This window comes from Cervus canadensis, chromosome 25, assembly GCF_019320065.1.
Source record: "Cervus canadensis isolate Bull #8, Minnesota chromosome 25, ASM1932006v1, whole genome shotgun sequence".
NCBI lineage: Eukaryota > Metazoa > Chordata > Mammalia > Artiodactyla > Cervidae > Cervus > Cervus canadensis.
In genome coordinates this window covers 25783165-25795779 of record NC_057410.1, presented here as the reverse complement: position 1 = coordinate 25795779, position 12615 = coordinate 25783165, and the positions used below count along the sequence as shown (strand labels likewise).

The following is a 12615-nucleotide window of genomic DNA, read 5'->3' as shown; positions in this document are numbered from 1 at the left end:
TTTCTAAGCTCCAAGACTGTAAGAAAATAAATATCTGCTGTTTAAGACATCTAGACTCCAGGATTTTATTACGACAGCCTGAACAGACTAATGTAATCTTTCCCACCAATTCTACTTCTCTTCACCCCACCCCTGCCCCTGGTCCTGATTTTGCTCAGGCCCTTATCTCCTCCATATCATCTCTGCAGACCTCTCTGTATTCGCAAATGCTGCTAAAAGAATCCTTCCAAAGAGTATACTCAAAAACTGACTAGGGAAAGGAGACACCAGTCCATATGTCCTACCAACCTCTCAGAATCGTTCTCGCTGGAATCAATCTTGGCAGAGTAACGCGCTAGCCACTAGGAAGGACCCTGAATCAGAATGATTGGCCAGAGACTATCTGGAAACTAGCCTTATTATCATAAATCTGAGACTGCGAGCCATGTGGCAAAGTGGTTCTCCCTTGCATACCCTGCTGTTCTCTGTGCAGGCACCTCTTCCCATCAAAGACTCTCTGCTTTGTCAGAAAAACAAAAACAAAATACAAAAAACCTGACTAGGACACAGGACTATCTTCTACAGCAGAAAAGACTCAGCTGAGCATGAGACTCCTCTAAACTTGATTCACCTGACTTTTTAGGTTTGTCTCCTGTCCTCCCACCACATACCCTATGCTCCAGCCTCATTGAAATTCTTATTATTGCTCGTCCTGTGCTCTTCTACAGTTCTCCATTTTCACCTGTACAGTTCCTCCTCCTTAAACTGCCTTTTCCCCTTGCCGATCACCCCTCCTTCCATCACCTTCTCATTCACACTGTCTCACTTTTTCCATTGGCACATCTATTTATCCCTCAGCCCTGGATCAAGTGACATCTACTCCCTGAAGCCTTAGACAGCATTTTGCACACCCTTCTCGTACAAAACTTATCTCATTGTTTCTTTAAACATTATTTTCAGAGTCTTCCCTACTAGATTCTGAGAACCTGAAAGAAAGATACCTATTCATCACTGAATCTTCTTTTGTACTTGAAACAAAGCAGGTACTGGATATACGTGTCTTACATAAACAAACCAAAAAGACCCACAGTCCAGACAAGACATACACACAAAAATTAAGCAACAGTGGCAGTTGAGGAACCACGAGTTATGTATTGGGTATCCTCCATGGCACCTTGCCCAGTGTCTCGTACATAGTAGACTCAGTAACATCACTGAATTAAGTTTCAAATGAAAAGTAAGAGAAAATAAGAATCACAAATCTGGGAGAACTCCAGGCTGGGATTTCAAAGCTGGTACCCACTAATATGGGCTTCCCTGGTAGCTCAGCTGGTAAAGAATCGGCCAGCAATGCAGGAGACTCCGGTTCAATTCCTGGTTGGGAAGATCCCCTGGAGAAGGGAATGGCCACCCACTCCAGCACACTGGCCTGAAGAATTCCATGGACAGAGGAGCCTGGCAGGCTACACACAGTCCGTGGGGTCAGAAAGAGTCAGATATGACTGAGTGGCTTTCACCTTCACCTACTAGTATAACCAATGGTCCTAGCTGGTGCCTTCAAACTTAGTCCATACTCCTACTCCTCTATACCTTACCTCTTCTGCTCCAGACTATGAGCTCTTTTAAACTGGGGAGGCATGAGAGTCTCTTACTCACCTTTGTTATCTTGCATTCTTTATCTGTTGGTATTCAGCCAGATGCTTTGCACGTGATAAGCATCCAGTAATGTCTTTTACATTGCTAAAAACCAAAGATTATGCTGAACCTGGGGGGATCAGAATAGGCCGCAGATAAGAAAAATAGAAATCCAGATCAGGGACACAGCAGGAGCGAATTTGTTTCTTGTTGCTGTTCTGACAAATCACCACAAACTTAGTGGCTTAAAACAATAGAGATTCATTATCTTACAGTTCTAGAGATTAGATGTCTGAAAACAGGTCCTACAGGGCTAAAATTGAAGTGTTAAGACTGTGTTCCTTCTACAAGCTCTAGGGGAAAATCTCTTTCCTGACCTTTTCCAGTTTCTAGAGATTGCTGCATTCTTTGGCTGATGACCCTGCATCCTCTTGACCTCTGCTTCAGTTGTCACATCTGCTTCTCTCATCCTGACTCTCCTGCCTCCCCCTTTGAGGACCCTTGTGGCTACATTGAGCCCACCCAGATAATCCAGGATAATCTTCCCCTCTCAAACTCCTTAACTTAATCTCATCTGCGAAGTCCCTTTTGCTACATAAAATTACATATTCACAGGTTCTGGGGGTTAGGATGTGGGTACTTTGGGGAGCCATTATTCTGTCTACCACAAGGAATAAAGCTGAAGACATAAAAATGCACAACTAATGTTAGGAGATGGACTTTTCCTGCTGAAGCAAAGGACCCACGAATATTACAGCCAAGTAAGATAGGAAAACTAGATTGAAGAGGCCTTGGGGTTTGGAGATGATAGAGATCATTGAATACTAGAGTAAGCTTTGGCTTTATCCCGTATAAAGTAAGAAAACTTTGAAGGTGGGTGAGCAGAGAGTCAATGATGAAAGAAGTAATCTAGCAGACTCCAGAACACCCTAGAGTATGTAAATTTGGTAGTCAAGTAAAGCAAAAACAAAGGGTTTGAGATCAGGACTTCCCTGGTGGTCCAGTACATAGGAATCCACCTGCCAATACAGGGGACACGGGTTCAATCCCTGGTCCAGGAAGATTCCACATGCCTTGGGGCAACTAAGCCCAAGTGCCACAACTACTGAGCCTGAGATCTAGAGCCTGGAGCCTCAACTATAAATCATTTTTTTAAAAAAAGATTGGGACCAAGAAACCGCACAAGAGTGAATACCCTACTGTGTACTGTCTAGTCAGTCTCTCCTTTCTGGTAGACGTTCCATGATAAATGACTGCTGAATTATTTCCTCTCTTGAATTCTAGTTTCTTTTTGTCTAGTGGAAGTTTTCAGTTGTGTTAAAACTCGCCTGTCCTAGAAGAGTCTGCTATGGCAATTGGGAAAGTGTGATTGGAGTACGGTGGGGGGGGGTGGGGGGGGGAGGAGGAGAGGGGATAAGATGTGAGTTAATTGATTTGTCCAACTGACTGGAGGAGGTTGAGGTTTTCCAGAGCTTCAGAGGTTTGCAAAGACAGGGACTTCACTGTTTGGTTGTAAACAACAGAAACTTAACTCAGACTGACCTACAACAAAGCAGAATTTACCAGCTTTAAATAGCATCAATATGCCGATGATTTTTAAATTGATATTGCCAGCCTGGATCTCCAGTCTCACACATACCAAAATGCCTAGCAGCTACCTCAGTTTGGATGTCCAACCAGCAAATCAAGCTCAACATGGCTAAAAACATTGTTCCTGATCTTCCCTTTCTGGCTGTCCCTCACCAAATCTATTCCTCCCACAATCTTTCTTCATTTCAGTCAATGATAACTCCATCTTCCCAGATGCTCAGGTCAAATGCTTTGGAATTAATTTTCAATCACCCTCAACATCCAAACCGTCAAACAATTCTATTGGCTCTTTTTTCAAATCCATTAAAAATCTGATTATTTCTCTCTACTTGTGCAACTACCACACTGCTCCAAACCACCATCATCTCTCACCTGTGTTATTGTAACAGCCTTCTCACTGGTCTTCCTGTCCATGCCTCTATTCATTTCATTTTCCATGCAGGAGCCAGAAGATCCTTTAAACCATAAGTTAGATCATGTCACTCTTCTGCTCCAATTCTTCCAATGGCTATTATCTTACGTAGAGAAAAACCAAAGTCCTTGCAACAGCCTACACTATCCTGCACCATATGGCTTCTGGTTACCTTTTTGATTTCATCTTTTTTAAAAAAATAATTTAATTAATTAATTTATTTTTGGCTGTGCTGGGTCTTCATTCCTTTGTGGGCTTTTCTCTAGTTGTGGTGAGCAGAGGCGACTCTTGTTTTGGAGCACAGGCTCTACAGTGTTCAAGCTTCAGTAGTTGCAGTTCTCTGGATCTAGAGCACCAGCTTAGTAGTTTGGTGCACAGGTTTGGTTGCTCCATGGAATGTGGGATCTTCCTGGACCAGGGATTGAACCTGAGTCTCCTGAATTTGCAGGTGGATTCTTTACCACTGAGCCACCAGGGAAGCCCTGATAGCATCTTTTACTACTCTTTCCCTTGCTCATCGCATTCCAGTCACATTGACCTCCTTCCTATTCCTCTAACACATCAAGCATAGTATGTACTTGACATTTCCTCTGGATCATTCTTCCCCCAGGTAGTCCCATGACTCAATTCTTCACTTCCCTCAGCTTTTTTATCCAAGACCTCACCTTGGAATAGTGAGGTCTGCTCTGATCATCCTATTTAAAATTGTAACCCCCTTCACCTCTATTCCATTTCTTTTTTTTTTTTTTTTTTTTAATTTTGGCTGTGCCAAGAGACATGAAATCTTAGTTGTTCCCTGACCAGGGATAAGACCCTCGCCCCCTGCACTGGCAGAGTGGAGTCTTAACCACTGGACCACCAGAGTAGTCCCTCGATTTTATTTTTGTTAACACTGATCACTAACACCTGTACATTTTATTTAGTCTATTGTCCACACCTTTTTTCCTACCCAGAAGAGCAAGGAGAGCAAGATGTATGCTTCTTTTTTGGGGGGGGGGGCGGGGATGGGCATACCACATAGCTTGCAGGATCTCATTCTCTGACCAGGGATCAAACCCTGACCCCTGGCAGTGGACCATCAGGGAATTCCCTGTATGCCTTTTTCGGTTTACAGATATGTCTTCAATGCCCCAAACAGTATCTGACATATAAAGAACTTTTCAGTAAATACTTGTTGAATAAATGAATGAAAAGTCAAGGTGATAACTTCAGGCATGGCTGGAGTCAGGTTCTCAGCATGTTATTAGAACTCCTTCTTAGTTTTGCTTTCCTCTGCACTGACTTCATTCTCAAACAGTCTTGAGATCTTATGGTGATGGCATGATAGCCACCAGCAGCTCCAGATTTACATTCTCACAATCCAGCAGCCTTCCTACTCTGGGAAGAGAGTGCCTCTTTCCTGATGATTCCAGTGAAAGCCTTAGAAATGAGTTTTATATTCTGGGTCAACTGTCAATCCCTAAAACAGTCCTAAAGGTAGAGCAAGAAGATGCAATGACTGGCCAAGCCTGGGTCATGGGGACCTCCTGGGACAGGCGTGAAATTCTGCTCTACATAGACTCAGAACAGGAGAACGTAAAGTTCCCTAAAAGGAAATGGGGTGCTATCACATGAAGAGGGATATAGGCTCCGCTGGCAGAAACAACAGACGTCCATCACATAAATGATGACCCACCCAGCGGACCTCGTCCAGAACAGCATTGTTGTCCTGCCTCTCCATTTTTACATCCAATCAGATCAACCTCTGAACGTTGGTAAGGTCCTCTCCTCTTAACTGCCTTTTCATCTGTCTCTGTCAGTTAAGGTATTTCCCTATCCGTAAATGCCTGGTTCAAATATGATCTCCCTCATCTTGACTCTTTAACAGATGTGGTCTCTCTCCCACTTCTGAGCATCCTACCTGTTTCTACTTCTCTTGTAGTTATCTTTTCACACTGTGCCCTATATCTTACTTATTTGCGTACATTATGAGCTGTTGTGGAAAAGGGCTGCTTCCCGCGCCCAAGCCGACACCTCACGCCCTCAGCAACTGCGGTGATTAGATACGCACCAGGGCCGCCAGGGCGCGCCAAGTGCCAGGCGCGAGGCCTCCGGGAGGGAGGCGGGGAAGCGGGAGGAGGCGCTGTGATTGGCAGCTGCTTCAGTCAATCGGGCGCAGGCGGGGGCGGGGAGGGGCGGGCCGCCAGGGAGGCCCTTGGGCGAGAGGCGGGGCCTGCATGAATGGGGCGCGCGGCGCGCGGCTGCAGTCGGCGCTCGGGGGGGAAGCTAGAGTCCCGGCCCGGAGTGGGTGGGAGGAAGCGAAGTGCTGGGGGGAGGGAAAGAGCGCGAGGGGCGGGGAGGGGCAGCGCCGGGGCGGCGCGCTGAGAGCGGCGAGGCGGCGGGTGTGAGCAAGAGCCGTGGCCGCGGTGCCTGTCGCTGCGGTGCCGCTGTCCGCTGCGCCGCCTCCTGTCGGACCCCGAGGAGCCCCCGACCCGGCGGAGGAGTAGGGACTGGGGTAGCCGGCATTGAGGGAGGAGCCGGGTCCGAGCTGCCGAACCCAGGACCCCCGGGCGTGGAGGTGGGGGGGCTGAGGCCCCCGAGGGGGCCCCGCCGCGATGGGCAACCTGGAGAGCGCCGACGGGGGCCCGGGCGAGCCCCCCTCTGTCTCGCTTCTGCCGCCGCCGGGCAAGATGCCGATGCCGGAGCCCTGTGAGCTGGAAGAGAGGTTCGCCTTGGTGCTGGTGAGAGCCGATCCTGTCCCTTCCCCCTACTACCGCCCCCACTCCCCGCCCCGATCTCAGCGCCCCGGGTGGGACTTTGCCTGGGTTCCTCGGTCCGGCCCACCCCTTCAGTCAGGGCCCCCGACGGCCGCCGACCCCCAGTGCCTTCCCAGGCGCTGAGCAGCCCCGTCGGGGACCTCCCTACCGAAGCGTCTACCTCTGGACACTTAGGAGGAGGGGTCCCTAACCCGGGACCGCCCCAGTATCAAGAGTTCTTCCTCTTCCCTCCCCCTTCTGCCGCCCTTCGCACTTCTCCCCACTTCCCTGACAGTCTCCCCAGATCCCTGGGATTCTCATTTCTAAATCTTTGGCGGGAGAGGGGGAATTCAGAAGCTCCGGGCCGGCCCATTCCTCAGCCTCAGTCCGGGTTCTCTGACTGGGGAGACCGCCTCTCGTGTTAACATGGAGGCTTTCCAGGGAGTGGGTCCTACTCCCAGCCCAGACCAGATGTTTAGGGGAGAGGAGGGGGAATGGAGGGGGGCTGGCAGCTCGTGAAGGGGGTGGAATAAAGAGTGATGCCATTCTACTTATTTTCAGAACGGCCTGCAGGCATCCTGCAAAGTTACAGTGGGTTTGCCTAAAAGGGCTAAACATGTGGATAAACCATTTCACTAGTGTATTTTTCCAATTGAAACAATACACAAACCATCCTGCCTCCCCCACCACCCCCCTTTTTATGTTAAGCCTAGTGGCTGGTTTTTGTTTTGTGCCTGTGCTTCTTTTTAGTCTTTCTGTACCGTTCCTAAGTGGTCTGTATGAGTGAGGTTTTAGGGCTGACTTTGGGACCCTCCTTTGATGTGGGGATTGGACATTGATGTCAGTGGCTGTCTGGACCCAGAGGATCTGATCGATATCACTAAGATGGAGACAGAGAATATGTTGGAGCTATAAATGAAATTTTGGAGAAAGTGAATTAGGTGATGGAACACTTGCTAACAGAGGTAAATCTTAGAGAAACTTGGGGAAATAGTTCCCAGTTGCTCCAAGAACTCTCTTAGAGGCAGTGCCAATGCTGCCTTTTTTGTTATTATGGCCAGAAGGGCTGACTTTGCCTTTGCTTGTGAGGAGGGATAAGTTGTGGACTTAGCAGCCTTATTGGATTTCATCTGCTTTGGAATAGGAAGATTAGATCTGTTGGCATCAGTGAAGCTGTCTAGAGATCCTGGCCTCTCCAATGGTGCAGAGCCTGACATCAGCCCATTGGCACTGTAGCGGGATCAGAGAGGGTCCACGGGCTTCCAAAGGGAAGCTGGCACCTCTCTTGCCCATCAGCTTTGGAAGGGCCTGAGGGATCTGAGCCACACATCCTGTGGCCCTCTGCATTTCCCCTAGCTTCCTCAGGGGGATGGGGTGAGTCAGTGATTACTAATGTGCTGTGGCCATCTCAGAGGCTGAGGAGGAGAGCCTGGGACTTGGTGCCCTTGAGAACAAGAGCTCAACTGTTGGGGAAAAGAGTAGGAGGGAATCTGCACTCCAGTAAGGGTGTGAAAACACCCCATCGAGTGGCATGAGGTAGCTACAGAACTGGAGAGAAAGGGCTGTTCAAAGGTGGACTGGATAGGGGGCTGCCTTAGGAAGGGGCTACCAGGCTGGTTGTTGTGAGAGCTCAAAACCAGAGTTGGTCATGTCCTCTTTGGAGTTTGGTTGACACGTTTGTTTAGTTGGCAGGTTAATGGCTTAATATTCACAAAATGTACAAGGTATCCTGATTACTAGCCAGCAAGCCCAGGTCAAGCCAGAGACCTGACCACCCACTTGCAAGCCTTCCTTTCTGTATAAAGTTTTTTATTTGTTTCCTTGTTGCTTTTGTTTTGATCTTTCTGCTGCTGATGGGGAGTTGGGACAGGGTAGGCCCGGGGCTAGTTGTCTTAGGAAAGGAGGGGATTTTACCTCATTTTTCCAACACAGGGAAATCACGCTTTCTTGGAGATTTCAGTTCTTCTCTGGGACTCTTAAAGATCCTTCTTTCCTCTGTTCCTAAAACATGCCCTTTCCACTATCCTTTGGGAACTCCATTGGCTATTGGCTGTTTGACCCTGGAACAGGCTCAGGTGTATTTCCTAACAGCCAGGATAAGCTTAGTAGAGTAGAAAAGGCAGGGGCTCTGACTTAGCAATCATCTTAACCTCTTTCAGCCTAGATTTTTTCATCTGTACAATGGGGCAAATGATTCCTATCCTGGTGGGATTTTGAGAATTACGTGAGGTATGTATATAAAGTGCTTAGCACCAGGTACTCAATATAGATTTGTTTCTTTTTTTGATTGTGTGACAGGTTGCTGCTTTTTCACCATTTTCTTTCCCAGATTGTCAGCCTCACTGTGGTTTATAAAAAAGTTATTTGTTGGTTTTGCTGAGGTGATGCGCTGGTGTCCTGGTTAAGCATATGCATTTTCAAGTCAAAATGGGCTCATATATGGCTCCTCACAGTCTCCAGTTAGCAAAGTATTTGACCTCCAGCAGGTTACTTAATCTCTGTAAGTCCCGAGTTCCTCTTATAAATGAAGATAATAATAGTATTTCCCACATGAGGTTATTGTGTGAATTTAACAAAACTAGAAGTTAAGTCCTTAGTTAGCATACTCTGGCATCTACTATATGCTCAGTAAATAGTAGTTTTTAAATGTGTAACTATTGTATATTTTTGAGATTAATCCTTTGTCTGTTGCTTCGTTTACTATTATTTTCTCCCAATCTGAGGGCTGTCTTTTCACCTTGCTTATAGTTTCCTTTGTTGTGCAAAAGCTTTTAAGTTTCATTAGGTCCCATTTGTTTATTTTTGCTTTTATTTCCAAGATTCTGGGAGGATGCATGAGACAAGTGCTCGGGCCTGGTGCACTGGGAAGACCCAGAGGGATCGGGTAGAGAGGGAGGTGGGAGGGGGGATCAGGATGGGGAAAACAAGTAACTCCATGGCTGATTCATGTCAATGTATGACAAAAACCACTACAATATTGTAAAGTAATTAGCCTCCAACTAATAAAAATAAATGAAAAAAAAAAAAGTGTAACTCTCAGCTGTGACTCAGATCTGAGAGCACTCGTATTCCCAGAAAAGTATTTTCAGTTCAGAAATCTGATGAAACCAGTTACCCCATTATGTATAGCCAGTCCCAGGATATGCTGCTGATGTCACATGGAGGGCTTCCCCAGTCCCAATATATCTATGGAAACCACCCCCCTGAAAAACACCCTGGCTGGGGAAGTTGTATCACTGCTGAGTCAAGACCACAGGCTCCCTGCTTTTTGGTGCAGACACATGATCTGACCCATAATCTGTCAACTGAGGTTGGAGAACTGAGGTCTGAAGCCATGAGGTGGTTTGTGCAGGACATTGTTCCCAAGAGTGCCGCCCCAGTCCAGTGTCCTCACCTGGGGCTTTTCGTCCTGGTGTTCTGAGATGCTGCCCTTCTCCACTCTGGGGGCAGCTGACATCCCGGATGGATCCCCTCTGGCTGGGTCAGCTTCCACCATTTATTCTGTGTATAGTACAAACAGTATTATTTTCTAGATGTGCCCTAATATTAAAAAGGTTGTGAAAAAAAAAAAAGGTTGTGAAGCTGCTATGTTACACTGTTTCCTTGGGATCCTCCCTTACTGCCTGTGTTGACAGCAGCCGCTATTCTGTTGAGAACTGAGAGTTTAGGATGGGCAGTTATTGGAGCTCCTCTTTATTAACACCAGGGTGAGAGCCGATCTCTGGTCTGGTAAAGCCCCCTCCTGTATTTTGGTTCTGGCTGGATTGGATTACTACCCAATCTTAGTTGCTCAGAAGCTAGTATGCTGGCCAGTGCTGGTGTAGAGAGGGGAGACAGTGGGCTTTAATGGTCTTAACAGGATAGCTTTTCTTGTTTGCACCCTGATTTTTCTATTTGCTGGCTTATTACAGATTTGAGATGAAGTCTGAAGGTTCTGATGCCAGAAAAAGCCCTGGATATCCCACAAGAGGAGGCTCTCAGGGCATGAGGGTGGGGTTGTGTGACAGCCTGTCCCTGCCATGGCCCCTCCTTTCACATTTCCCTGATGATGACTGCTGACTTGGGGTTTTTGCTATAAGTGTAGCATTGATGTGGGAGCTAAACTGGCCTGGGTGCTAGTTGTCAAGAGACTTTGAGAGACCTCCTTTGACATAGAAAGGGGCTGGGAAAAACTTGGACTAAATATCAAGTTCCAAATCGCCATGGTGGAAATGTTTTTCCCAGCCTTGGGGATTGTGGTGAATTAGTTCAGGCTGGGATAGGACTTGGGGGAGGGAAAAGGCTCTTGACAGCAGCTCTGGCCAGAGGAACCCCTTTGTTAAGAGACCCCACTGAGAAGACCCTAGGCCACAGAGAGAAGCCTAATTCCTAGACTTTTCCATGTGACCCTGCATTAGACTGGGGAGGTGTAGGGCTGGGTGGGAGAGGGATGGAACTGATGCAGTGGACTCCTTGTGATTTGGGGATGTTTTCACTGCTCGTAGGGAGATTCAACCTCTTTTTCTTTTTTCTCTTAAAGTAATACTCATTCTCTAAAAAAAAGTTTGGGCAATTTATAATTCAGATTGAAGAAAAAAGTCCATATTTTCTCCATTCCTTTAGCAAATGGAGACATGTGTTCTAAAACTTTTCATATTTGTTTCTCTGTGTAGAGTTTTGTATCAATACAATGTTGTGATAGTAGTGTGTGTGTATGTGTGTATGTATACATACACATATTTATCCAATATGGCTTTTTTTTTTTTTTTTTTTTGCTTTTGTTATTTCAGTAGTTTTCCCAGGCTAGTCACTGTAAACATTTTTAAATGCTTGCACAATGGTCCATCAAGTGAATATACTATTGTTAACTCTCCTCCTATTGTTGGACATTTAGTTGTTTGCTTCTGTTTGCCGGCATAAACAGTGTTATGATGAATATCTTGGTGTACATTTTCAATAGTTAGAGTTTTTCTTGGGATAGAAACCCAAGATTGAACTTGCCAGATTGTAGGATATAATGTTTTTCAGGTCCTAAATATGTATTTCCAAATGATTTTTTTAAAAAGATTAGTGCATGTGAGTGTCTTTAAAGGGAGGGAGGAGGGTTGAGAATAGCTTCTTTTCTCCAGATTATGAAAATAAAACAGTTTTTAAGCACATTTAGAAGTAAAAAGTTTGTAAAGTATAAAATACATAAAAAAGTATAAAGAAGAGAATTAAAATCACCTATAATCTCTCCATTTACTTTTAACATTTTGATGTACTTAAATTTTAACAATTAGTCATACTGTCCATATTGTTTTGTAAGTTGATTTTTAATTTGACTATTTTAAGCGTTTTTTCATTTGTTTATTCTTCAGTATCGTGATTTCATATCTGCAGAGTATTTCATAATATAGTATTTTATTAATGCCTTATATTTCCTCTGTCTCTCCTTTTTGTTACTATAATTAACACTGTGATGAATTTTCTGTGCATAAATATTTGTGTGCATCTCTATTTCCTTGGGATAAATTGCTAGAAGAGAAATTACTGGACCCAAGGCCTTTGAGGAATATGCCTTCTACAAAGGTTGTAACAGTTGGCTTTCCCACTGACAATGTGTCTCCTTTCTCGAGAAACTAATCATTACTGAATGGTTTAACTTTAAATACTTTTGCCAATTTAATTAGCCAGTATCTTGTAGTATCTTGTAGCATTAGTAGTAGCTTGTTCTAATTTGCATTTCTTTGAACATTTCCTCATAAGTGTTTTGGCCATCTTTTATATGTGTTCTTAGTTCTCTGTTGGGGATTTTATTATATATACATATTTCTGTGTAAAAAAATGTATACACTTTCCACACTTTTTCATGATGAAATATTTTGCATGAATGAAAGAGCATATATAACTGTAATGTAAGATTAAAATAATGATAAAATGGGTACTAGTATATCCGCTGGGGAGTTCTTAGAATTGCTTCTCGCCCCTTGATTTCTTCTCCCTGCTTGTTTATCTGGGATGAGAAAGCCCTTTAGCTCAGGCCCTGCGGGGTCTGTCTGCAGCTGGGACAGTCCAGGTGGCAGCCACACCAGTGCTTCAGGGCTGCGTCTGTGGGGAAACAACTGCCACAGCTGGTGAGAACAGGAACTGGCTGTGGTGGAAATAGCTAATCTTCAATGAAGTGAAAAAAGAAGCCAAGGTGGAGAGGAAATGAGACCACAGATCCTCCCCTGCCCCTGGGGTTGCCTGGGAAGGCTGGTCGGAGCCAGGGCCCCAGTTCTGTGGTCGAAACTGGAGAATCTG

The 12615-nt window shown here is 45.6% G+C and overlaps 2 protein-coding genes across 6 annotated transcripts in view; one reads left to right on the top strand and one right to left on the bottom strand.

Annotated features, from left to right (window-relative positions):
• LOC122427692 (tubulin alpha-1C chain) overlaps positions 1-12615 on the bottom strand; it is a 1128437-nt gene that overhangs the window by 723801 nt on the left and 392021 nt on the right. The window lies entirely within an intron of this gene.
• The window catches only part of FMNL3 (formin like 3), a 51497-nt gene continuing 44772 nt past the window's right edge, over positions 5891-12615 (top strand). For 2 of the 5 annotated variants that reach the window (XM_043447315.1, XM_043447314.1), the window contains exon 1: positions 5893-6336. In XM_043447315.1, the coding sequence (XP_043303250.1) occupies positions 6211-6336 (126 nt within the window). In that variant the 5' untranslated portion in view covers positions 5893-6210. Of the gene's footprint in view, positions 6337-12615 lie in introns of all 5 variants that reach the window. The other 3 variants (XM_043447316.1, XM_043447313.1, XM_043447312.1) reach the window with 3 other exon arrangements.